At 44.4% G+C, this 26,220-nt stretch overlaps 1 protein-coding gene across 1 annotated transcript in view; it reads left to right on the forward strand.

The window, feature by feature from the left end:
* Nucleotides 1–23,919, forward strand: part of LOC142312895 (uncharacterized) — a 77,472-nt gene extending 53,553 nt beyond the window's left edge. The window contains exon 8 of the mRNA XM_075351881.1: nucleotides 22,443–23,919. Coding sequence (XP_075207996.1) covers nucleotides 22,443–23,269 — 827 coding nt within the window. The 3' untranslated portion in view covers nucleotides 23,270–23,919. The remainder of the gene's footprint in view (nucleotides 1–22,442) is intronic.
* Nucleotides 23,920–26,220: the final 2,301 nt, after the last annotated feature.

Here is a 26,220-nt window from a genome sequence, read left to right on the forward strand (position 1 = left end):
CATCACTGCTCTTGTCACTGTAAACCGCGCTGAGAGGAGAGTGAAGTTAGATCTGGCTTGTGTGCCCAGGCTGCTATCACTCACACAGAGCCCCACCCCCACCAGTCACCTGCCCTGCTCAGTTGGTCCAATTACGGTCTCCAGATTGGAAGGATCAAAGCTACACAATACTATAGGAATATACACACTGCAGAGAGATCAGCTTACAGGAGCAGGGTAAGTAAAAATATATTAGAAAAGTGTTAGTTAGATATACAGTGGAACCTTGGTTAACGAGAACAATCCGTTCTGGGACTGTGCTTGTTAACCAAGTTACTCGTCTAGCAAAGCAAGATTTTCCATAGGAAATTATTGCAATGCAGACAATTCGTTCCACAACTTGTTAAATGTCCCATCCTGGTCCCCTATTGTGCCATTCCACACACGTACAGACACACACAAACACACATATTATGCTCACCTTCCGTTCCATCGCCGGCCTCCTGAATCTTGCAGTTCGCTGGTACAGGATGTGTATCGCGACCGATGCCGGAGCTTCCACTGCAAGAGCACTGAAGCCAAAGGTGGGAGACGCTTGCCTCTGTTGGTCAACGCGCTGCCTTTGAGTAGCGGCTGACAGCGGACGTTCCTCCCTCGTCGCGATGGTACACATCCTGTAGCGGCGAACTACAAGAACTGTGAGGCCGGCGATGGAATGTAAGGTGAGCATAATATGTGTGTGTTTGTGTGCTCTGTAAGAGCGGGTCAGAGCGCGGTGGATGTATGGAACCGGAAGTGTGTGCGATGAGTATTTTGCCCATATGGCAAAGCTTACTCGTAAAGTGAGTTACAAATTTACAGCAAGCTTTGCTCGTTAAGCGGAATACTCGCACTCGTTAACCGAGGTTCCACTGTAGTTATAACATACATAGTTACATAGTTACTTAGGTTGAAAAAAGACCTAGGTCCATCTAGTTCAACCTTCCTCCACCAGTTCTACATTTAGTCACTAAGTCATTTATAACCAACAATGTTTTGTGTACTGAGAAAATCATCCAGCCCTTTTTTAAAAGCTGTTATAGTATCTGCCATTACTACCTCTTGTGGTAGTGTATTCCACAGTCTGACCACTCTAACTGTAAAGAGCCCTTTCCTATTTAGGTGTCTGAATCGCTTTTCTTCCACTCGCAGTGAGTGCCCCCTGGTCCTTAGTACTGTCTTTGGAAGAAATAAGTCATGTGCCAGTCCTTTATATTGACCACACATGTATTTATACATATAAATGAGATCTCCTCTGAGACGTCTTTTTTCTAAGCTAAACATATCTAACTTTTTCAACCTGTCATCATATGGGAGGCCTTCCATTCCTTGTAATAGTCTAGTTGCCTGCCTTTGAACTGACTCTAACTTCTGAATGTCCTTTTTAAAATGTGGAGCCCAAAACTGGATCCCATATTCCAGATGTGGCCTTACAAGTGATTTATAGAGGGGTAACAATACGTTGGGATCACGGGATCTAATCTCTCTTTTTATACACCCTAAAATCTTGTTTGCTTTAGCAGCTGCTGCTTGACATTGAGTGCTGCTGCTCAGCTTATTTGTAGTGAGAATACCCAAGTCCTTCTCCTGTTCTGTAGTCCCGAGTTTACTTCCATTTAATGTATACGCAGCTATAGGATTACTCCGTCCTAGGTGCATTACTTTACATTTATCAACATTAAATCTCATTTGCCAAGTATCTGCCCATTCTGACATCTTATCCAGATCTTTTTGTAATATTGTACTATCCAGGTCAGTTTTTAATATCCTACATAGTTTGGTGTCATCGGCAAAGACTGACACTGTACTATCAATCCCATCCACAAGGTCATTAATAAAGAGAGTAAAAAGAATCGGTCCAAGCACAGATCCCTGCGGCACCCCACTGCTGACTATAGCCCATTTAGAGAATGTACCATTTATGACTACTCTTTGTTTCCTATCTTTTAGCCAATTCCTTACCCAGTTGCATATTGTGTCCCCTAGTCCTTGCTTCTGGAGCTTTAGTATAAGGCTATTATATGGTACAGTATGAAATGCCTTTGCAAAGTCCAAATAAATCACATCAGCTGCATTACCAATATCCAGGTTTGAACTTACCCCCTCATAGAACCCCAACAGGTTGGTTAGACACGACTTATCTTTCATGAATCCATGCTGTTTGTCAGTTACCATATTATTTTCTGCAATATATTTTTGCATGTCATCCCTTAAAATGCCCTCAAAAACTTTGCATACTACTGATGTCAGGCTTACTGGACGGTAGTTGCCTGGATCTACCCTCTTACCTTTCTTAAATATCGGTACCACATCAGCAATCCTCCAATCCTGAGGCACCAACCCTGTTACAAGTGAGTCTAAAAAGATGAGATACAGCGGTCTGTCGATTACGGAGCTCAATTCCCTCAATATTCGTGGATGAATGCCATCTGGCCCTGGGGATTTGTCAATGTTTAATTTACTCAGATGTAGGCGTACTTCATCTTGTGTTAAATTAATTATATCGGGTGGTGGACTTTGATTTTTCACTTGTTGAATGATCCCTGGTACAGTCAGTTCCTTGGTGAATACAGATGAGAAATTCCTATTTAATATCTCAGTCTTTTGTTTGTCCTCTATAACTAACTTGTTATTATATTTTAAGGGGCCGATACTATCCATTGTTTTCCTTTTGGCATTAATGTATTTATAAAAGATTTTGGGATTTATTTTAATGTCATTGGCGATTTTTGTTTCAGTAGATAATTTTGCTTGTTTGATTTCTTTTTTACATTTCCTATTGATATCTTTATACTCCTGCAATGCTATTTCTGTATTCTCAGCCTTTAAGATTTTAAATGCCCTTTGTTTTTGTTTTATTATACTTTGTACAGTCTTATTTATCCATAGTGGTTTCTTTTTATTCCTGGACATTTTATTACCAGAGGGTATACGTTTTTTACAGGACTCTAGTAGTATATCCTTAAACTTACCCCATTTATGTTCGGTATCCCCAGTTACCATGACTTTGTCCCAATCTACACATTTAAGCTCTTCCCTTAATTTGTTGAAATCAGCTTTCCTAAAATTCCAGGTTTTAGCATTCCCCCTTTGAAATGTTCTATTGAATATTATGTTGAAGCTTACCATATTATGATCGCTGGTGCCCAAGTACTCCCGGACCTGTAGATCTGAAATTGTATCCGGTCTATTTGACAGGACCAGATCTAGCAAATTATCTCCCCTGGTCGGTTCACCTACCATCTGAGAGAGGAAATGGTCTTGAATGGTAGATAAGAACTTACAGCTTTTAGCAGAACCAGAAGATTCTATGTCCCACTGTATGTCTGGATAGTTGAAATCCCCCATAATAAGAACCCGATTATTATTATTAGCTGCCTTTTCAATTTGTTCCAGCATTTCACCCTCTATTTGTTCAGGTATGTTAGGAGGCTTATAGCAAACTCCAATTAGCATTTTTCCATTATTCCCCTCCCCATGTACATTTACCCATACTGACTCTACATTGTTGCTGTTCCCCTCAATGTCATCATACAACACAGGTTTTAGGTTAGATTTAATAAATATACACACCCCACCACCTTTTTGTCCTTTCCTGTCCTTCCTAAATGTACTATAACCCTGTATGTTTGTCACCCAGTCATGGCTTTCATCCAGCCAGGTTTCCGTAATGCCCACCACATCATAATCCATGGTTGACATAAGAGTCTCCAATTCATTCATTTTGTTTGCAAGACTTCTTGCATTTGCCAGTAGACATTTAATCCTATTAACACCTTTTTTACTCCTAGCCACAGCCTGGTTATTCTTTATTAACCATTGGAAGTTTTGGAGCAATGAGCTGCTTGGGCGGCGGGGAGGTACTGTTGGTAGGGTCTTTATCTCTGACACGGAGCCTCAGCTGACTCTGGTGTAAGTATCTTCCTCTGTTTAAAGGGAACCTGTCAGCAGAAATTTCCCCTAAAACCTAACAGATTCCCCCTCTGCAGCTCGTGGGCTGCATTCTAGAAAGGTCCCTGTTATTATTGTGCCCCCTTTCTGACCAAAAAAAAGAGTTTATAAAGAGGTACCTTTTTGGCTTCAGATTCTATAAATCAGACACGGGGGCGGGCAGCCTGATGGCCGTTATTCTGCCCCCTGGTCCTGTATGCCGCCCCCATCGCTGATTTCCATACTTTTGGACGCCGCCCACTGCTCCAGCCATCCCCGCGCATGCCCAGTGCCAGTCTCACGGGACTGAGCACTGTGACTGCTGGTGACGTGTGCGCAGGCAAGTGATTATGGGCGGGACTGTGACTGTTATCAGCAAGTACCCGCCCATAATCTCGTGAGCGCGCAAACCTCTCCAGCGTCACACTGTGCTCAGTGTAGATGCTAGACTGTATGGGCTGCTTCCAGGTATGACATCCCTTTGTCACGTGATAGTATTTTGAACACGCCCCTATCACGTGACAAAGGGACGTCATCCCTGGAAGCAGCCCATACAGTCTAGCATCTACACTGAGCACAGTGTGACGCTGGAGAGGTTTGCACGCTCACAAGATTATGGGCGGGTACTTGCTGATAACAGTCACAGTCCCGCCCATAATCACTTGCCTGCGCACACGTCACCAGCAGTCACAGTGCTCAGTCCCGTGAGACTGGCACTGGGCATGCGCGGGGATGGCTGGAGCAGTGGGCGGCGTCCAAAAGTATGGAAATCAGCGATGGGGGCGGCATACAGGACCAGGGGGCAGAATAACGGCCATCAGGCTGCCCGCCCCCGTGTCTGATTTATAGAATCCGAAGCCAAAAATGTACCTCTTTATAAACTCTTTTTTTTGGTCAGAAAGGGGGCACAATAATAACAGGGACCTTTCTAGAATGCAGCCCACGAGCTGCAGAGGGGGAATCTGTGAGGTTTTAGGGGAAATTTCTGCTGACAGGTTCCCTTTAAAGTTCAGCACCGATGCCATTCTTACGTAGATCGATCTGCTTGCAGGTGTCAGTAATATAGCACCGGTGTTGACGCGTGCGCACATTAATCTCCCGGCTGCCTTCAGGAAAGTGGCGCCTTGGTGGCATACACACAGATTAAGATCTTGGCTCATCTGTTGCTGCAGCCATGTCCTATTGCCCTTGTATGGACTATTAGAGATTTGGAGATCAGTTGCCACGTGGGATAGTGCTATCTTGCCCACCCTGCTTGATTTTAGTCTAAGGACTGTTGTTGCATATTCCTCGGTGTTTAATTACCGGGTGGCGCCCCAAATCTGTTCTTTTTGTTCCCAGATTCAATAAAGGTCTTTTTTGGATTCTTCACTGGTCCAATGTCCCTGTCTGATCTGTCACATAAGCAACACAGATCCGTCAACTTTCTTTCAAGTTTCCGATCATATTTCACACCTTAGTTCTTGTTCTTAGAAATCCACACTCATGACGTGTACTCACTGACCTCTTTTTACCTAGGCAGTGTTTATCTGCTCTCTTGCCATCACTTCAGTGCTCCTCTCTGCCCTCAGGCTTCTTCCTCGGCGCTCCTCCAAGCAGTCAGGCAACCTCCTTGGTGCTTCATTCTGTCTTCAGGTCAACACCTAGTCTCTCATTGGCGCTCCCTCTCTGCCCTTGGGCCGTCTCCTCGGCGCTCCCTCTCTGCCGTTGGGCCGTCTCCTCGGCGCTCCCTCTCTGCCGTTGGGCCGTCTCCTCGGCGCTCCCTCTCTGCCCTTGGGCCGTCTCCTCGGCGCTCCCTCTCTGCCCTCGGGGTGTCTCCTCGGCGCTCCCTCTCTGCCCTCGGAGCGTCTCCTCGGCGTTCCTGTTTGCTCTCAAGCCGTTTCAGTGCTTCTCTGCTCTCACATTGTCACCTCATTGTTCATTTTTGAACTTCACCTGTCCTATGCGTCTGCAATTCCCAGTCCTCATCACCAGTTTTTGTTTCTTCCAGTGCTTCTCTCATAAGACGTTATTATTATTTATTATTATAGCGTCATTTATTCCATGGCGCTTTACGTGTGAAAGGGTTACGCATCGTAGGGAGAAGGACAATAATCATAAACAAAACAAGGCACAGACTGGTAGAGGAGGATGGAGGACCCTGCCCTCGAGGGCTCACAGTCTACATAAGACAGGTGAGGGATTAGGACAGTTGAGCATAATGTTTTATTATTCATCAAGTCTTTCCATAACTCTTTATTATTTGGGTTCTGAGAGAGTAATAAATGTATTATCGTAATAATTGGCACACTTTCAATTTTGACTTTTTTATACCAGTGATGCCAGTATGTTTAGTGTGTGACTATCCCAACCCATAATAATCTAATCTGCTTACGTGCCATTCATGTTGTCAACCCATTTGTGGCCAGAAATTGACTGTAGCATCTGAAGACAAAGCTATGTCAGAGCCTGAGACACTTTCACATAAAGGAAATACCTTCATGTCCCAGTTCATAACAAAAGAGAGAATATAATATCTACACTTTTTATATTTCCTTATATGTTCCCTTATTATCCCCAGTAATTGTATTATTATTATTATTATTATTATTATTATTATTATTATTATTACATGTTATTCCTTAGGATTTTACATGCCATTCAGGTTCCTACACTATCGGATTCTCTCAGTTTAGATCATCTATATAACAGAATTTTCCCGATTGACCGGTCAATAATGGATAGGACCAGGGACAAGATGATGGAGAGGATATTACACCTCACCCTAGAGATCCTCTTCCGGCTTACTGGAGAGGTGAGAGATTCTGATGACGTCACATTACCTCATTCTTATCTATGGGAATAGCAGATGGACAGAACTGGAGAGGTGAGGACTCTGGAAATGTCTGTAGTGAGACTTATTAATGTGTCTCTCCATAACCAGGATTACACAGTAGTGAAGAAGACCTCTAGTGAGCGCTGTCAGGACCCTGTGTCTGAGGGATGGAGAAGACCCCTGAGCCCAATCACGGGGCCTCCACCTCACCCCCTGATACATGAGGACATCAATGACCAGAAGATCCTAGAACTCACCTACAAGATGATTGAGCTGCTGACTGGAGAGGTGACACTGCTGGGAATGCTGGGGCATTATACAGTAACGCTATGAAGGGATCGGGGGATGACGGTATCATTGTATGTGTCAGGTTCCTATAAGGAGTCAGGATGTCACCATCCATTTCTCCATGGAGGAGTGGGAGTATTTAGAAGGACATAAAGATCTGTACAAGGACATCATGATGGAGAATCCCCAGCTCCTCAAATCACCAGGTAATAGATATGATTAAATAAACTTCTTTAATAATAATTGCTGCAGTGAAGATAGGTTGATGTAATTTTTAAACACCCATGTTCTGTATGTAGGGAGTCTGTAAATATGATGACATCATTTTTCTCAGCCATTTTGCAGGCTTTTGGGATGGCTATGATATCTCTTTTTGATTTCTATAGGGCCAACATATTCTGCAGCACTTTACAATTCAGAGGAGACATATACAGACGATATCAGAGTAACACATAATTCAACAGATACCAAGAGGAGTGAGGTTCCTGCTCGCAATCTTGCAATCTATGAGGAAATAGGTAAGACACGAAAGTAAAATGGTAAAACGTGTGGCCCAAATAAATAGTGTATTCAAATAATGCTGCATGAACTGTTCACTAGCACAAAGTGCTATTAACTGCATGGACTGTGTGTAAACAGAATATATGAGGGACATGGTTAGATTAGTTAGGTGTAATGCCCATACCGGGGTCTCCTCGCTGTCCTGTCCCCCTCCCCCATCGAGGATGCCGATATAAGTATTACATCAGGTATAATAGTTGGACAGTGTAAAAAAAAAATGCATATCTAAAACTGGGATTAGGCCCTGTGCGCACACTGCGGTTTTTACCGCGGTTTTGCTTTCATGTTTTGTTGCAGAAAATGTTCATAAGCTTGCTGCAGTCCTTCCCCAGCAAAACCTATGGTGAAAAAAAAAATGCTGTGCGCACACTGCAGTTTTTTTCACCAACAGGTTTTGCTGCGGAATTTCCGCTGCAGAATTAATGTGCATGTCACTTCTTTTCCACAGGTACCTGCGGTATTTTACACCATTGACTGTAATGTAATCATGAAATACCGCAGAGAATAACGCTGGTAGCAAATTATGTGCGTTTCATTGCGTTATTCCCGGCGTTTTTCGGGACATAGTAATCATCAATACCCTGCGTTTTGCAAGGAAGTGATGTCACTAGGAGAGGAAGAGGAAATAGAGCAGAGAGAAAACACAAATATCACACACAGACACATACATCTATAATGCACAAACACATAGAAATCAGCAACGTACATTCAGAGGGCTGGTTTTGGCCAGATACTGCTCCCCATATAAAGTCTATGGGGACCAGAATCGGGCGCAAAGGTGTAGGAGCAAGCGCTTCATACTCACCGATCACCGGGCAGTTCTCACACTGCTGCCGCGGCAGCTCTTTCATCTTCCAGAGTCGCCGCTCATTAGGCTCATAACATATTCACGCCTTCCCTGCTCACCGGTGGCTGTGATTGGTTTCAGGCAGATACGCTCCTACACTGAGTGACAGCTGTCTCACTGCAACCAATCACAGCAGCCGGTGGGTGGGTCTTTATCGTGCAGTAAAATAAATAAATAAATAATTTAAAAAACCATTGTGCGGTCTCCCAATTTTGATACCAGCTAAGATAAAGCCACACGACTGAGGGCTGGTATTCTCAGGATGGGGAGCCCCACGTTATGGGCAGCTCCACAGACTAAAAATATCAGCCAGCAGCCACCCGGAATTGCCGCATGCATTAGATGCGATAGTCCTGGGACTCTACCTGGCTAATCCCGATTGCCGTGATGCGGTGGCAATTGGGGTAATAAGAAGGTAATGGCAGCCCATAGCTACCACTAAGTCCAAGATTAGCAATGGCAGCATCTATGACACGCCATCACTAAACTGTAAGTGACAGTAAATAAACACACACACCGAAATATCCTTTATTTGAAATAAAACACAAAAAATCCCCCTCTTTCACCACTTTATTAAAATCCCCAAATATATCTCCAGGTCCGAAGTAATCCACACGAGGTCCCACGACGCTTGCACACTGATCCAGTGGCATCTGAGAGCTAGTACTCAATGCAGCCTCATTCCGTTAACAAGGCTGCAGAGGTAACTCCAGGACATTTCTCGCGGTCGGTGATGTGAACACTTTACCGCTCTCAAGAATTTCAGGGCCTCACAAGCGGTAATAGAGTGACGTCACTGACTGGTAGTGACCCTGTGAGAACTCAGATTCAAGGTCCTGCAGGGTCACTGCTGTATGAGAAATACTGTTTGGGGGGGGAAACACACACATAAGAAATAAAAACTGTAATATCTATCTATCCATCCATCTATCCATTATCTATCCCTCTATCTATCTATCTATCCATCCATTATCTATCATCTATCTATTTATCTATCTATCTATCTATCTAAGGCCCCCTTCACACGCACGTGTCTCCGGTACGTGCTAGATCCGTGCCCGCATGTACCGGAATCACGGGCACACGTAAACCCATTAAAATCAATGGGTTTATGTGCACGCACGTGTGCCGTCATTGGCCCGTGTTTCCGTTTGGAGCACACGTGAGCCCGTGTGCTCCACACGGATGCATGTTCGTGTTTCTCTGGCAGTGCGGGTTCACATGACAAGCGCCGGAGAAACACACATGTCATTTTAAAAATAAAAAAAACACATACTCACCTCCACGAGTCCTTGGGGTGTAGGAGGATGCGCTGCTGACCCACCAATACTCCATATGGGTAATTTACATGACAGATAATGGTGTGCTTATGGGCCTCGCTGTAGATAGCACGGAATAGCTGTATAACTGTGGCAGACCCTTTTTGCTTTCTCTTTTCATGCACAATGAATTGAGTTATTTATGTGAATATACACTGGCTTATAATACTTGGGCTTGTAGTCTGCAGTGATATCCATAATAGCCACAGATTACAGAAGTTGGAAGTTTCCTGCAATTGTCCTATATTGAGCTAAATGTGACTGTTAAATTGGTGTATGCAGAATCTATTGAATTAATTTGCATTCCTATATAGGCAAGCCCTTGCCATTGAATTCTGTCTGCACAGTTTGACAAATGTGATATATTCCACAGCTATTGGTTGTTACTAAGATATTCTGGTATTAGCCCAGCACAATATTAGTAAAACTTACATCTATTATCCCCTGTCTTTACCCATTTCTTATAACTAAAGGAACTACGAATGAAATTATAATATTTATTGTAATTTTGAGATTCCCTTGAATTAACTGAATCATGGCGCATTCACCCTACGCATCCTTGTGTGTTTTATACACTGTAACACTGCATTTTTAAATGTGTTTTTTATGTTGACCACTTTTTTGTATCAAATTATAATAAAATATGATCTTTTAATATAGATATGTGGAATTACTCCTAGTTTCTCTTGTCTAAATATGAATAACATGGAGTTAGCATAAAAATGTATGACATTATAAAAATCTGGATTTTTGATGATATCACCTCCATGAGTCCTGCAGTCTCTGCCACGGCTGTCACCTGCATCCGTCCCCCAGTGAATTTGAACAACGCATCTTCTTCACTGGGGCCCGGAAGCAGTGTCAGCGGGGCGTGGCCTGTGCCGGACACTGTCATTCAGCACCACAGACAGCTCCGGAAGAAGCAGGTAAGGCAGGGCTTTCCGTTCTCCGTGTGTTATTACGTATAACACACGGAGAACACACGTAGTGCCATAAACACGGCACACGGAGGGGAAAACGCACCTTTGACACGTCCGTGAAACACGTGCGTGATTTTCACGGACGTGTGAAAGGGGGCCTAAGAAGAAGAAGGAAATGACAACACATATATATTTTTTTTTTTCAATGTACTTTATTGGATTGAAGGCATAAAAACACAGGTACCAACCCGTGGAAAAACCGCGGTAAAACCGCATGCGGTTTTCGGGTGTTTATCGCTGCGGGTTTTTTTTACCACAGGTGCGGTAATCTTTCAGAAGGTGCGGAATTTTCTTAAGAAAATTCCATTTTCTAGTGCGCACAGGGCCTTACTAGGAATTAGTCAAATTGTCTGGAGTAGTGCATTCCAAAGAACTAGGGCAGCGCGAGAGAAGTCTTGGAAATAGCAGTGGAAGGTTCAGATTATTAGGGTTGTTAGTCTTTGGCAATTTGTGAAACAGGGTGGTAGACAAAAATGAGGTAGGAGATGTAGGGAGGTGCAGAACTGTGTAGAGCTTAATGGGTGTGAGTAATAATGTATTGGGAAAAAAGAGATATATTTAGCAGCGGAGTTCTGGCTGACAGATATTCAGATGTTTTTTTTAAGTAATGGGTGTATAATGGTGTGTTTGAAGCCGGAGAAGCAAGATACCAGATGAAAGGGAGAGGTTAAGTATTTTAGCTAGGTGGGTGGTGACCGCCAAAGAGAGAAACTGGAAGACGTGAAAGGCAGTGGCATAACTAGAGTTCAATGGACCCCTTTGCAAAAGTTGGACCTGGCCTCCGCACATGTTGGTCATATCTAAATCCTATAAAGACATACAAGTTGTGCTCCTCCCCCATTATGTAGTAATGTCCCCAATCATGTTCTAATGTACCCCAGCTTGGACTCCTTCCTGGTATATATGTCCCCTATCCTGGAATATATGTCCACCTAATGGTATATACTGTCCCCCTCCTTTGCCCATCCTGGTTTATACTGTCCCCTCCTGGTATATATGTCCCCTATCCTGATATATACTGTCCCCTGTATGGGCCCCTCCTTGTATCTACTGGCCCCCTCCTGGTATATGCTGTCTCTCTGGTAAATACTGTCTCTCTCCTTGTAAATACTGTCCCCCTACAGGGCCCATCCCGGTATATACTGGCCCATTTCCTGGAATATACTCTCTCCCTCCTGGTATATACTCTCTCCCTCCTGGTATATACTGTCTCCCTCCTGGTATATATTGTCCTGCTCCTGGGGCCCTCCTGGTATATAAAGTCTCTATCCTGGTAAATATGTCTCTGTTCTAACGCAAAAAAAAAACATTGTACCCCCTCTCACCAACTCCCATGTCGTGCAGTGTCCTCCTGTGTAGCCAGCGATCAGAAGCCGGCAGCTTTCATTGGTGTCCGTGCTATGGCAATGCGTGACATCATTGTCATGAGCCGCCCTCAGTCACTGGGACTCCAATAAAAGCTACTGACTTTTCTTTGGCTCACAGTGTGCCTTTCAGCTGGTACTGCACTCAAGGACGTACATCCAGCTAGGGCAGACGGGCCCCCTTGATCCCCGGGCCCGCTCACAGTTGTGATCCCTACAACCACGATCGTTCCGACCCTGGTGAGAGGGAATAGTCTAGTGCAGGTTGTAAGCTGAAAGGAAACGAGGAGATAGGTAACTTCTTATGTGACTGGTTCAAGACAGTAAGTTAGGTTGATGAACTGTAGGAAGGACGAGAATGCATAATATTAGAGAATTGGGAGAAAATTTCCTGTCTGATATGGTCTAATTTTTTTAATTGAAATCATTGGCCAAATTATGGGCTTTGAGGTGGTAATTGGGGCCTGCACTATAGGACTGAAATGACAGTGAAAAGTGTCAGTGCTATGGTTTAATGTTACAGCATAAAGAAGTATTTCATAGTATGTACATTAGTGATGAGCGAGTACTACCATGCTCACTACTAGTAATGAACAGTTGGATGCTCAGATGGGCGCAACTAGAGTATACTTGAAGTCCATGGGGAACTCGAGGAGTTTGAATTCGCACATGCAGTTTTTTATTGTTTTCTTTTGTTTTATTTTTTACAAAGAAAAACAAACAAACTAGGCAATCTGTAGAAACAAAATTAATAATCAAGGCATTCATACCTTTGTTTCACACTGCGACATGGTGTTTTTTTCTGCCAGCAACACGGGTGTCACACGGACCGCACACTGATGTGATGCATGTGTCACGTACCAAAGAAAACACCTGTCCCTTTAAAAAAAAAAAAAAATTATACTTATCTGTTTCCAGCCCTGCTGTCGCTTCTGGGTTCCACTCATTATGCTCATGCATATTCACTGCACTGACCCGGAAATAACAGCAGAATCGGAAACAGGTAAGTATACAAGTTCATGCTGTCTGGATGTCACACAGATAGATAGAACACACAAGGACACATAGATGGCCTTACATACATTCCCCACGGACCATTATACACGTGTGTTAAATGCACGGATGGGTGAAAGAGGCCTTAAAGTGCATATTATTATTATTATTATTATTTATTATTATTATAACGCCATCAATTCCATGGTGCTTTACATGTGAAAGGGGTATACATAATAGGGACAAGTACAATAGTCATAAACAATACAAGGCACAGACTGGTACAGGAGGATAGAGGTCCCTGCCCGCAAGTGCTCACAGTCTACAAGGGATAGGTAGTAGGTTAGGGTACAACTGGTTGTGTGGTGCTATATCAGACTGAGGGTTACGGCAGGTTGTAGGCTTGTCGGAAGAGGTGGGTCTTCAGGTTCCTTTTGAAGCTTATCAAGTAGGCGAGAGTCTGATGTGTTGTGGCAGAGCATTCCAGAGTATGGGGGAGGCACGGGAGAAATCTTGGATGCGATGGTGGGAAGAGGAGATGAGAGGGGAGTAGAGAAGGAGAACTTGTGAGGATCGAAGGTTACATGCAGGTAAGTACCGGGAGGCTAGGTCACAGATGTAGGGAGAAGACAGGTTGTGGATGGCTTTGTATGTTATGGTTAGTGCTTTGAACTGTAGTCGTAGAGGAGAGGTCGGGGAGTAGCGGGGGGACAGGTGGATTAGCCGGGCAGCATAGTTTAGAATAGATTGTAGGCGTGTCCTGGCCATGAGGGAGTGAGGTTGTGCTTTTGAATCAGCTCCCCCTTATCCCCCAGGAAATCAACTTCTACATTAATTTTTTCGGCCCTCTATCCCGGACTATGAGCACAAGAAGGCGGAGGGGAGCTCAGGGACACCTTTCCAGGCAGAATCGAGGCAGCATCCAGTGATTTCTGGCTAAACCAAGAGTGGCACAGATGGAGCAGGAGGGAAGTAAGATGGCCGCTGGCCTTGTCAGCTATGCAGCGGGGGAGGGGGCGCACAGAGTACCTGTCAGAGGCCCACAGCAGAGAACAGTCCGAGGAGCAGAAGGTGGAGGCAGGAATCCAGATGGTGACAGATCCTGTGCAGCTGGAGAAGTGGGGTTTTGAGGAGCCAGGTACTCGGAGGGAGCAGGCTCTGGTGTCTTCACAGCATGGGGAGCAGGTCCTGGCAGAGGGAGAGGAGGTGGACGGGCGGCAGGTGAGAGGCCTGGGCCTTGCAGACTCTGCATCTTCTCCTGGAGGAGGGGAGAGGGATCTGACTTTGCCCCTGAGCCCTTCACTGTCAATGGAGCTCCAGGAGGGACAGGAGGATGGGGCTCCCTGGACCTCCAGCCCATTGCTACTCAGTGGCTCTGCAGCTGCTGTGACAGGCACAGAGGTCAGAGCTAATATAGAAGATATGGAGAGTATGGAGCACTCCACCAGCCAGATTTCTCAGCATGTCAGCACTCTGGGGCTGGGACAGGAAGGTTCCGGTGTCCTGAGGGAGCTAAGGGAGCTCAGAGCAAGAATCATCAGCATCCCATCCAGAGAGGACATGGAAGGCTATATCTCCAGATTGGAGAAGGCGTGCAGGTCAGAGCTGACAGAAGTGCGTTCCAGTGTGCAGAATATAGATACAAGGGTCCTGTCTCAGGAGACCCAATTACAAGAAATTCAGAAGGACTTATCCTCTCATAAAGAGTTGCTAGAGACCCAATCTCGCCAGCTCCACTACCTGACTGAAGCACTGGACGATGCAGAGAACAGAGGACAACGCAACAACTTAAGAGTACGGGGTCTGCCAGAGTCCGTTGATTCCAGGGAACTCCCACGTGTCCTCCAAAGAATCTTCAACAAGATATTGGGGCTCCCTCCAGCCACAGAGATCGAACTTGATAGAGCACACAGATCCTTGGGACCCAAACCAGCGGACTCGGAGTTCCCGCGGGACGTGATCTGTCGGGTCCACCATTATTTACAAAAGGAGTCTATTCTGCTGAAGCTCCGGGAAGGGGTACCGATCCTTTTCCAAAAGATTAAGTTGCAGATCCTACCCGACCTCTCTCGTCTTACTCTCCAGAGGAGGAGAGCACTACGGCCTCTGTTGGAGCTCCTTCGGTCACGGGACTTGGTGTACAGCTGGGGCTTCCCTTTTCACCTTCAAGTCCGCAGTGGCGGCCGAATGCACGTTCTTCATTCACCAGAGGATCTGACACCCTTTTCGGAGGCCTTGAATCTCCCCAGAGTTGAAATCGAGGACTGGCCTTCTATTCCAAGAGAATTCTCTCGGGGGCTTCCTCAGCGTCCTCCAAGAAGTAATCGCGGGGAGAGGAAGACGGGAGGAGGAGGTCGTCCATCTACCAAGGACTGATGTTCGTCAAGACGGGGCTTGTATGCTTCTCACACTTTATACTGTACTTGAGTAGTATTGTTATTTGGGGGTTGGATGCGGAGGGCTGATTGAGGGGCTAAGTTTAAGTTAATGAAGTCATGGGAGAGGTTTAACGCTAGATATAATAACTGACGTGAGTCAAAACGGTTCCCTCTCTCTGCCGCTACAATTTTGCCCTCCTGCCACCGATTCTTGTAGTTTCATGCTTTTACAGAATTCCTAGCAGTTTCATATAGGACATGTATGGTTATGATTAACACACCCCCGTTTTTCATGTTTCCTTCCGCTTCCTCCTTCTGTGTCCCCTTTGGCCTTTTATCGCCTCCTTTCGGGCCCGTGCTCCACGACCTCTCTCTTCCCCCTTTCTTCTTGCCCCCTGTGGCCCTCGGTCCCCCCCTGTCCCCGTCCCCCCCCCTTTTTTTTTCTTTTCTCTCCTCCCCCCTTTTTTCCTTTCCCCCTTTTTTTTTTTTTTTTCTCTCTCCTTCCCCCCCTTCTTCCCCCCTTTTTTCCTTTCCCCCTGTTTTTTTTTTTTTTCTTTTCTCTTTTCTTTCTACCTCTCTCTTCTCCCTCCCTTCCTTCCCCTGAGGGGGGTGGGTCGTGGGGGGGTGGGGGGATTGCAGGGTGCGCATCTGAGCTGGGGTTTGTCGGTGGTTTGGGTTTTATAATGAGGCCTGGGAGGGGGGGGCTTCAGTCCTGGAAAGTACACGCCTGGTTTGGGTTTACGCGTCGCGGATTGAGTGACGCTTGAAAGCAATACCCAGGAATTACCGCATTTGTTGGGCTTACAGTTTGTAATCTTTGTTTTCCCTTTTCTTTTTCTCTATTTCACAGCCTAATCTTTTCTTGATTCTTGCTGCATTTCTTGCTCCTTACTCTGGTCATCTCTCTTTTCCCTTCTTCATCCCTATCCTTAGGTGTGGGACCCCAGTGCTCGGCATGACGCAACTTAATTTTGGCTCCCTTAATTGTAAAGGGTTGACTGTGCCGCAAAAGAGATCGCAAATATTTTATGCTATGCATAAACAGAGGACTCAGGTGTTATTATTACAAGAGACCCATTTTAAAGCAGGCCAGGTCCCAGTTCTTAGGGATAGATTTTACACAACATGGTTTCACAGCCCTAACCCGACTGCTAAATCCGGGGGGGTCTCCATTGCTCTCCATAAGTCATTGGTGTTCTCCGTGATCGACTCTTTGGTGGATCCTGAGGGTAGACTTATATTTCTGAAGCTCCAGATTGGTGTGGGTGTATATACCGTAGCTAACTGGTATTTACCCAACTCCAGACCCACTGTGGCATGCTCTTCCCTCCTGTCTCGGCTGGCGGAATTTGCAGAAGGGACTTTAATAGCTGGGGGGACTTTAATTTCACCTTTGAACCGGCAATTGATACCTCCTCGGGGCGGCGTTTTATTTCACAAAAAAGGATGTTGGCACTAGGGAAAAAGTTGCAAGCATTACAATTGGTTGATATTTGGAGGGCACTGCATCCCTCGGAGAGGGATTACTCTTATTTCTCCCCAATTCATTCATCTTACAGCCGTATAGATATGTTGTGGATTAGCCAACACGCCATGCCATGGCGAGCCCAGGCCTCCATAGGGTCTATATGTCTATCGGACCATGCACCGGTGTTCGTCCAACTCACTCCCCCAGACGGTTCGCGGCGACCATGGACGTGGCGTCTTAATGAACATCTACTTAAAGACGACTTATGTGTAGCAGAAATACGACAGGTGATGAGTGATTTCTTGGAAATTCACGCTCAGGACCAGACGGCCTTGCCGACACAGTGGGAGGCCCTTAAATGTGTGGTGCGGGGTATATTAATAAAGCATGGATCAAGACTTAAACGGGAGAGGGCCTCTCTGATTACCTCTTTGGTTCAGCGAATACAGACCTTGGAGGCATCCCACAAAAAATCCTTATCGGCCTCGGTGTACGCTGAATTGGTGCGATCCCGGGAGGAACTTAGGGGGCTCTTAGATCAAAAATACTATGCACAGAGGGTACGTTTACTGAGATACTTATATGAACATGCAGACAAGTGTGGAAGGGCATTAGCCAGGTTTATTCACCCGAGGAAACTCACAAATCATATCCCGAAAATTAAGGACAGAGGAGGACATATGATTCAGAACCCGGTTAAAATAGCTGAAGAGTTCCGTGCCTTTTATGGGGACCTGTACAACAAAGGGTCAGTTTACTGATATGTCTCCGACGGCACTCAATAATAAGATTGAGGACTATGTCCAGCGGACTACCTTGCCTAGGCTAGCGCAATCAGAAATTGAGACGCTGGAGTCAGATTTTACGGAAGAGGAGATATCTTCGGTTATCAGAGACACCCCAGTAGGTAAGAGCCCGGGACCGGATGGTTTTACAACTAAATTTTTTAGAATTTTTAGGGAACAAATTGTCCCCTTTTTGACACGGGTCTTTAACTCGGTGCCTGCTGGAGCATCTTTTGTTCCTCAGTCTCTAGAGGCGCATATATGTGTAATTCTGAAGCCAGGGAAGGACCCGGTTAATGTCTCCAATTACCGTCCCATATCATTGATTAATATAGATGTCAAATTCTTTTCAAAAGCTCTCGCCAATAGACTGGCACCTTTGCTTCCAAAAGTGATACACACGGACCAGGTGGGTTTTGTGGGGGGCCGAAAGGCAAGAGACAACACGAATAAGACGTTTCTTCTGCTGGCTCGGGCGAAGGCAAAGGCACTACCTATGTGTTTACTTTCCATAGATGCGGAGAAAGCCTTCGACCGGGTCAGCTGGAGTTTCATGTTGGCAGCGTTGAGACAGGTGGGGATAGGTGACAGGTTCCTTAGAGGAGTGGCCTCCCTTTATAGTACACCGACTGCCAGAATAAAGGTAAATGGGTCCTTGTCCGCGCCAATTAGCATAAAAAATGGTACCAGACAGAGTTGTCCCTTATCCCCCCTCCTATTTGTTCTCGTAATGGAGCATTTAGCTTTGGCCATTAGACAGAACCCAGATATAAAAGGGATAGAGGTGGGAGAGCATCATTGTAAAGCGGCATTATATGTAGATGACCTCCTCCTATACATTACACAGCCCCACATATCCTTTCCCTCCTTGGTTAAGGAAATTGAGAACTTCGGAAATATAAGCAACTTTAAAGTTAACTATAATAAATCAGAAGCCTTGAATTTCACTCTGCCGGGGAGGGAAGTAGATCATATTGCATCCAACTTTCCTTTTAGATGGCAGACATCGGCCCTGACTTATCTGGGGGTGGCGGTACCACGGGACAGTACCAAGATTTTTCACCTCAATTACCTCCCTTTGTTGGAACGCACTATGAGAGATCTTAAACAAATCGATAGACAGAAACTGTCCTCGTTTGGACGTATTAATGTCATCAAGATGGATGTTCTCCCTCGTTTTCTATATATCTTTCAAACGGCCCCTATAGCACTACCATCGTTTTTCTTCACCAGAATACAGTCAATTATTAACAAATTTGTGTGGGGAGGGAGGAGCTCTCAGGTGGGGAGGAGAGTGTTGAGTAGAGGTAAGGGAGAGGGGGGGGCAGGGTTGCCAGACTTTAAAAAGTACCACAAAGCATCTCTTCTGCTGAGACTAATGGATTGGCAATTTAATAGGAGCACTAATCAATGGGTGAGTCTGGAGCAGGTTTGGTCCGAAACGCCCCTGCGGTTCCTCCCGTGGATCACACCGCTGCAGAGGGGACGGATAGATGGAGAGGCGGAGTTTCTCAGGGCATCCCTGAGGGTCTGGGACGTTAAGTGCAGGCAGGGATCTCTCTCTAGGGGTCCTGGTCCACTCTCACCGCTTTTCTCTAACCCGGAGTTCCCCCCAGGGATGGGAGTCGAGCGTTTCTTAGGTTGGAGGAGGGGTGAGGACACACGGATAGCCCAGACTTTGCACGGTTTGGAAGTACCCCCCTTTTCGGCCCTTTTGCTCCCAGAGGGTCGGCATCCAACGGCTTGGCTGGAATACCTTCAACTTAGGTCCTTCTTAATGGTTGACAACAGACTTGGGCTTTTTGCGGCTCAGCCCACAAAATTTGAACAATTGTTTTTGCGGGAGGATTCTCCCGGGCATCTCTTGTTTCTGGTTTACTCCTTCCTGATTACAGAGGCGGACATGGGAGACCTTAAATATATCGAGAAGTGGAATAGAGATTTGGGGACTTTCATTCCTGAGGAGGACTGGAAAAAGTCCTTTATCCTCACTCATAAATTTTCCATCGCCTGTGCAGCATAGGAAAAAAATTATAAGATTCTGACCCGTTGGTACAGGTGCCCGGATACTCTACACGCAATATTTCCCGGGGTCTCAGCTGCTGGAGGTGCGGAAGGGGAATGGGGACAATGCTGCATATCTGGTGGGATTGCCCATTGATACAACCTTTCTGGAGGTCCGTGTTCAAAGCATACGCTGTGATTTGCGGAGAGCAGTTGGTGGGTTCCCCTCAGATGGCGCTGCTTTCAATTCTCCCGGGATCGCTTAAATCACAGAAAGCGGGCCTTCTGAGATACTGTCTTATGGCGGCACGCATGGTGATCCCGAGATACTGGAAATCGACTGGGGTGCCATCTGTGAGGGAGTGGTTTGCGGAGATGGCCATCATCCACAGGATGGAGTCCCTAACGGCAGAAACTAATGACTCAGTGGATAAATTTCTTAGGATCTGGACCCCCTGGACCCTGGCTCTTGATTCTCTACCATTTCAGAACCTTATTGGTAACGCATGACGCGTGTTACGTCAGTCCAATGTAGCGGCCCGAGTACTGGGGAGGTAATCCCTACCATGCCTTCCCTCCCTCTCTTTCTGTTGCTCTTCTCTCCCCCTTTTCCTTCTCTTCTTTTCCTTATCTTTCCCCCTTGCTACTTTCCTTTCTCTCTAGTTCTCGTTAAATCTTCAAATTTTTTTCCTTTTCTTTTTTGTTTTCGGCAGTAGCCTCACTTTGTTTGAGGTGTAGTTCTCAATTGGAAGGAGATTGTCTGTATTATAAAAGGTGGTTACATGTCGTATGCGTGCCTTATGATAGTAAGAGAAGAGGTGTTAGTTAGGATGTGGCTTATACTCTTCTCTGTAAGTTGACATGAAGTAATCACGTATTTGAATCTTCTTTTTTTTTTCTTCCTGTAAATTCTCTTGTTTACTTTAATAAAGAAAGATTAAACATAGAATAGATTGTAGGGGTGCAAGACTGTTAGAAGGGAGGCCACAGAGCAGGAGGTTGCAATAATCCAGGCGGAAGATAATAAGGGTATGTACTAGGGTTTTTGCAGCTTCTTGGGAAAGGAATGTATGGATCCGGGAAATATTTTTGAGTTGCAGGTGGCAGGAGGTGAAGAGGGCTTGGATGTGTGGCTTGAAAGAGAGATCAGAGTCTAGGATTACTCCCAGGCAGCGAGCATGTGGCACTGGGGAAAGTGAGCAGCCATTGACATTGATGGATATGTCAGGTGGGGGGGGTTGAGTGAGGAGGAGGAAAGACAATGAATTCTGTTTTGTCCATGTTCAGTTTTCAGAATCGAGCAGAGAAAAAGGATGAAATAGCAGACAGACATTGTGGGATTCTGGTTAGTAGGGAGGTGATGTCAAGTCCAGAGAGGTAGATCTGTGTATCATCAGCGTAGAGATGATACTGAAAGCCGTGGGACTCTATGAGCTGTCCCAGGCCGAAGGTGTAAATGGTGAACAGCAGGGGTCCAAGAACTGAACCTTGGTGGACCCCGACAGATAGGGGGCGAGATGAGGAAGTGGTGTGAGAGTGGGAGACGATGAAAGTTCGGTTGGTTAAGTATGAGGAGATCCAAGATAGCTCCAAGACTGTGATGCCCAGAACGAGAGAATTTGTAGTAGAAGGGAGTGGTCTACTGTGTCAAAGGCAGAGGACAGGTCCAGGAGGAGGAGGACAGAGTAGTGTCGCTTGACTTTTGCGGTGAGTAGGTCGTTGGTGAGTTTGGTCAGGGCAGTTTCAGTGGAATGATGGGGCATATGTCAGTCAGTGAGTGTGTGAGAAAGACACCACCTAGTAGTACAGACCTATGAGCATTTTACTCTACAATAGAGGTGATAGGCAGACAATAGAGGTGATAGGCAGACTGAAACATGAACCTAGGAAGATGCCAGGCTAGAAGTGAAAAACTGCACAAGAACAGTGGTGGCCTGACCTCATGGTCTACAAGATTTTGTTCTCAAATTGAGGCTACGTTCACAAAGCCACATTTAGAAACTCAAAGACCAAATTTGGCAGGAAAATGAGGGGTGTGTCTTATAATCTGAATGTAGCTTACTGGGAGGTGGAGAATGGGTGCTGTGCTGGCTGCGGGGACTGTGCTGCCTGTTGGTGCTGTGCTCGCTGCTGGTGCTTTTCTAGCTGTGTGGAGCAGGGTGGTGTGTGGGCGCCCCAGATGCTTTGTCAGCAATGTGGGCTTCAAATAATGGCGCCCGGAGTCGGTGGATGCGCAGATGGAGCTCTCGGCTCAAGATCTCATCTGCGCACACGCGGCTTCCGGCCCATTTATCTCCCAGTAGTGGACTTAAGGAAAATAGCGCCAGAAGGTGGCACGTGTGCTGATGAGATCTCAGCTTGTCATTGAGCCAAGAGCTCAATCTGCGCATGCGCCGACTCCAGGCGCCATTTCTTTGAAGCCCGCACTGCCGACAGAGTATCTGGGACACTGGCCTTATCGCCCTACTCCAGCACCCCTCTGCCACCTCCCCTCTGGTAAAATACCATCGGAATATAAGACGGACCCCCTCTTTGTTTCTTTTTTTTACCTATTTTTTTCTCTAAATTTGGGGTCCGTCTTATAATCCAGTGTGTCTTGTAAAACGAAAAATACGGTAACTGTTATAAAATACTAATATATTTAAATTATATAACCAAAATTAAAAGAAAATATCAATTTCATTTTTGGCAGGTGAACTTTTCAGAAGCTCAAAAAAACATGAGATATCTACAGATTTTACAGCGGATGACCGTCATGTCACGCAGAATACACATGAACAGCCTGTCATTGTCCCATCTATACCCTTAGTACCTCACAGTGTATATAAAGTATGTTACCCTGTCCAACTGTTTTTCGTTCCTGATTCATTACAGACTGTTAAGCAAATTAAAAATGAAAGTAAGGATGATGAACATCAATGGATTCAAACGGGAGATACTTCATATTCATTTCCTCAAAATAGGATATTTGTTCCAGACAGAAGTTCTGTTGTTATAAATGAGAAAGTGGAGAAATCATTCTCATGTTCCGAATGTGGGAAATGTTTTAAACAGAGATCAGATCTTGCTAACCATCACAGAGTTCACACAGGGGAAAAGCCATATTCATGTTCAGAATGTGATAAATCTTTCAACCAAAAGACACATCTTAATAGACACCAGAAACTTCACACAGGGGTGAAGCCATATTCATGCTTTAAATGTGGGGTATGTTTTGTTCAGAAATCAGAACTAGAATTACATGAGAGAAGGCACACAGGGGAGAAACCATTTTCATGTTCAGAATGTGGGAAATGTTTTGCCGCAAAATCAACTCTTAATGTACATCTGAGAAGTCACACAGGGATGAAGCCGTTTTCATGCTTTATATGTGGGGAATCTTTTGTTCATAAATCAGTACTTGATGTTCATGAGAGAAGGCACAGAGGGGAGAAACCATATTCATGTTCGGAATGTGGCAAATCTTTTATTGCAAAATCAGCTCTTAGTAAGCATCTGAGAGTTCACATGAGGAAGTAGCCATTACCTTTATTGCCTCTTTACTTGTCAATAACACATTTGTAATAAAGCATACAGCAATTGTAGTCAAGTGATATCAAATGCCATACATTAAAATGGGAGAGTAATTTAAAACCCTAAATAATGATTACAAATTATTTGCAATTACCAATAAATGTTATTATTCTAAAATACAAATAGCACCCAGAAAACTCACTATAAATCCGCCAGGTGTGTAGTCTTATTAACATTTGTAGGTATAACTGCATTTCAAAGTTCTGTTTGCCGATCATTAATAAATGTTCATTGGAATAACTTTGGTCTATCTTAGTTTTTACATGCATACCCCAGGCTGACTGGCTCTGGAAATCAATACAACTTAGAAATTGTCTGAATCTTATTTATTTGGATTCACACGGAGACACTGTTTTAAGTGCTCAGCGTAGAGCACAGGATAAATGTGAACCGAGGATTATTACAATTTTCAGGTTTAATGAATCAAGAATAGTCCTTATTTTTATTTTTGCGTGGTTCATCAAGACTGCTTTATTTTTAATTGTTGCACTATGAATTGAAGATTTATTTTGGTACTATTTTTGGGTTAATAACATTTTTTTATTCATATTTTTCAGATGCAGAATGGAAAAAAAATAGCAATTTAGTTTACTGTGTTTATATTTATTTTGTGCTATTCAAAATGAGAAGACCGATTTTTTTTTTTTTTTTTTTTTTCTTCTTCTGATCAGTAAAATTACAGCTATACCAGATTCTAATTTGTATGCTTTGCTTCTTTTACACCCTAAAACAATACTTTACAAAAATTAACTTGTTTTTGCATTGCCATATTCTGAGAGCTGTAACCTTTTATTTTTTTGCCAAATAAGCCAGATTAGGGCTTGTTTTTTGTAAGACTATTTGACATTTCATTTGTAGAATTTTTTTTATGTCTTTTTATAAAATCATTGTGTTAGTTTGATGTGGCGATACCAATTATGTTAACTTTGCCTATTTTTGTTTTAATGCAAATTCTGCATTTTTAGTGGCAAAATGTTTTTCTTTGTGATTTGAGTGTTTCTTTTCCTGTGTTTTTGAACTTTTTTTTACGTATTTTAATTTTTTTTACTTTTCCATTTTGTTCCACTCAGGGACATGAATATTTGTTACTTTTGTTGGTCTCACACATTGCAGTACTCATTCAGTACACAATCTCACACCTAAACCCCCCTGAGGAAGTCCACAATGACGAAACACATGTCGGGAAGGGAACAGAGGCCTACAAACTTAATAGCATATACAGCAGGTAACTGTGCAGCTCCATCTTTTATTATTCCTCTGGTATTTGTATTGTGCTCATTCATGGACAACTTACTTGGATATATGCTTTTTCCTACCATTTCTGGTTATTTATGGCACTAGCCACTTTAAAGCAGTACTGTGTAACCTTGATTGATTAAAGGCTGCTTTACACCAGGCAATCTATCGTGCGATAGATCGTCGGGGTCACGGTTTTTGTGACGCACATCCGGCATCGCTGGCGATGCCGGCCTGTGTGACACCTCCTAGCGACGCAGTATCGCTCACAAATCGTGAGTCGGGTACTGCTCGTTAGGTTCCATAATATCGGTTACTTTAGTTGACCATCGTTTCCGTGGTAGCACACGTCGCTCCGTGTGACACCACGGAAACGATGAGCAGCTCACCTGCCTCCCGCGGCCGCCGCCGTCTCTATGTGGAAGGAAGGAGGTGGGCGGGATGTTTACGTCCCGCTCATCTCCGCCCCTCCGCTTCTATTGGCCGGCGGCCGTGTGACGTCGCTGTGACGCCGAACGTCCCTCCCACTCCAGGAAGTGGACGTTCGCCGCCCACAGCGAGGTCGCACGAGAGGTAAGTATGTGTGACGGGGGTTACTACCTTTGTGCGACACGGGCAGCGATTTGCCCGTGACGCAAAAAGGACGGGGGCGGGTACGATCGATTGTGAAATCGCACAATCGGTCGTACCGTGTAAAGCAGGCTTAAGAGTAACTTGGTTTGAGAGTGTTTTGCAAGACAAGCAAAGCTTTTAAAAAAATTGCAACTTGGTTTAAGAGCAATGATTTGCAATAAGAGGAAATACTCACTGTGCACACGTGTGGTTCTGTCCTTTCACCGCACTCTGACCTGCTTTGGAGGTAACTTTCTGTACATATATACTGTCTAGTGTATACAGTATACCATTGTACAGTACAGTATATACTATATAGCATGTCTATCAATTTGCATTTGTGGATGCAGTATTGTACTTTCTTTCTGCTACAGCACATTGCTTATACTGTATCTCTCGAGCACACCAACAATTTTATTGTAAGCTAAAATGCAGTTTAATTTGTTTTATGTTTTTTTTACTGTACAGTATTTTGTAATAGTGTACTGTAATGTTATATAAATACAGTATATTTTGTATTACTGTAATAAGTTTGTATAAATACATTAAATATTTTTCGGTTGTAGAACGAATTGTTTGTGTTTCAGTTATGTCCTATGGATAAATTCGCTTTGATATAAGAGTAGCTTGGTTTAAGAGCTCTCTCCCAAAACCAATTATGCTCGTAATCCAAGGTTCCACTGTATTTATTTTGTCATTTTTTATTCAAGGCATAAATAGCACAACAAAATACTAGGCACCTTAAAATTTATACTACATTAAATTTCTTTGTAAATGTATATATTTTTTTGTACCATATTTAATATGTTGGCATAATTCATGAGTTTGTATTGGTAATTTTATAAAATCATAAATTGTAGTCTGCTCTCTAAATGTTAATTAGTAATGCAAGATATAAATTTAATCTCCTTCTTGGCCCAATATTCTTCACCATGTTTTGTACAGCCTCTGTGCGACTATCCCTGTTTGACGTATACCCTGGTTAGCTAATGTTGTTTTTAATCTTTTTGTAATAAAGTACCGAATATATAATTTTATATTACATCATT

Source organism: Anomaloglossus baeobatrachus, chromosome 5, assembly GCF_048569485.1.
Source record: "Anomaloglossus baeobatrachus isolate aAnoBae1 chromosome 5, aAnoBae1.hap1, whole genome shotgun sequence".
NCBI classification, from domain to species: domain Eukaryota; kingdom Metazoa; phylum Chordata; class Amphibia; order Anura; family Aromobatidae; genus Anomaloglossus; species Anomaloglossus baeobatrachus.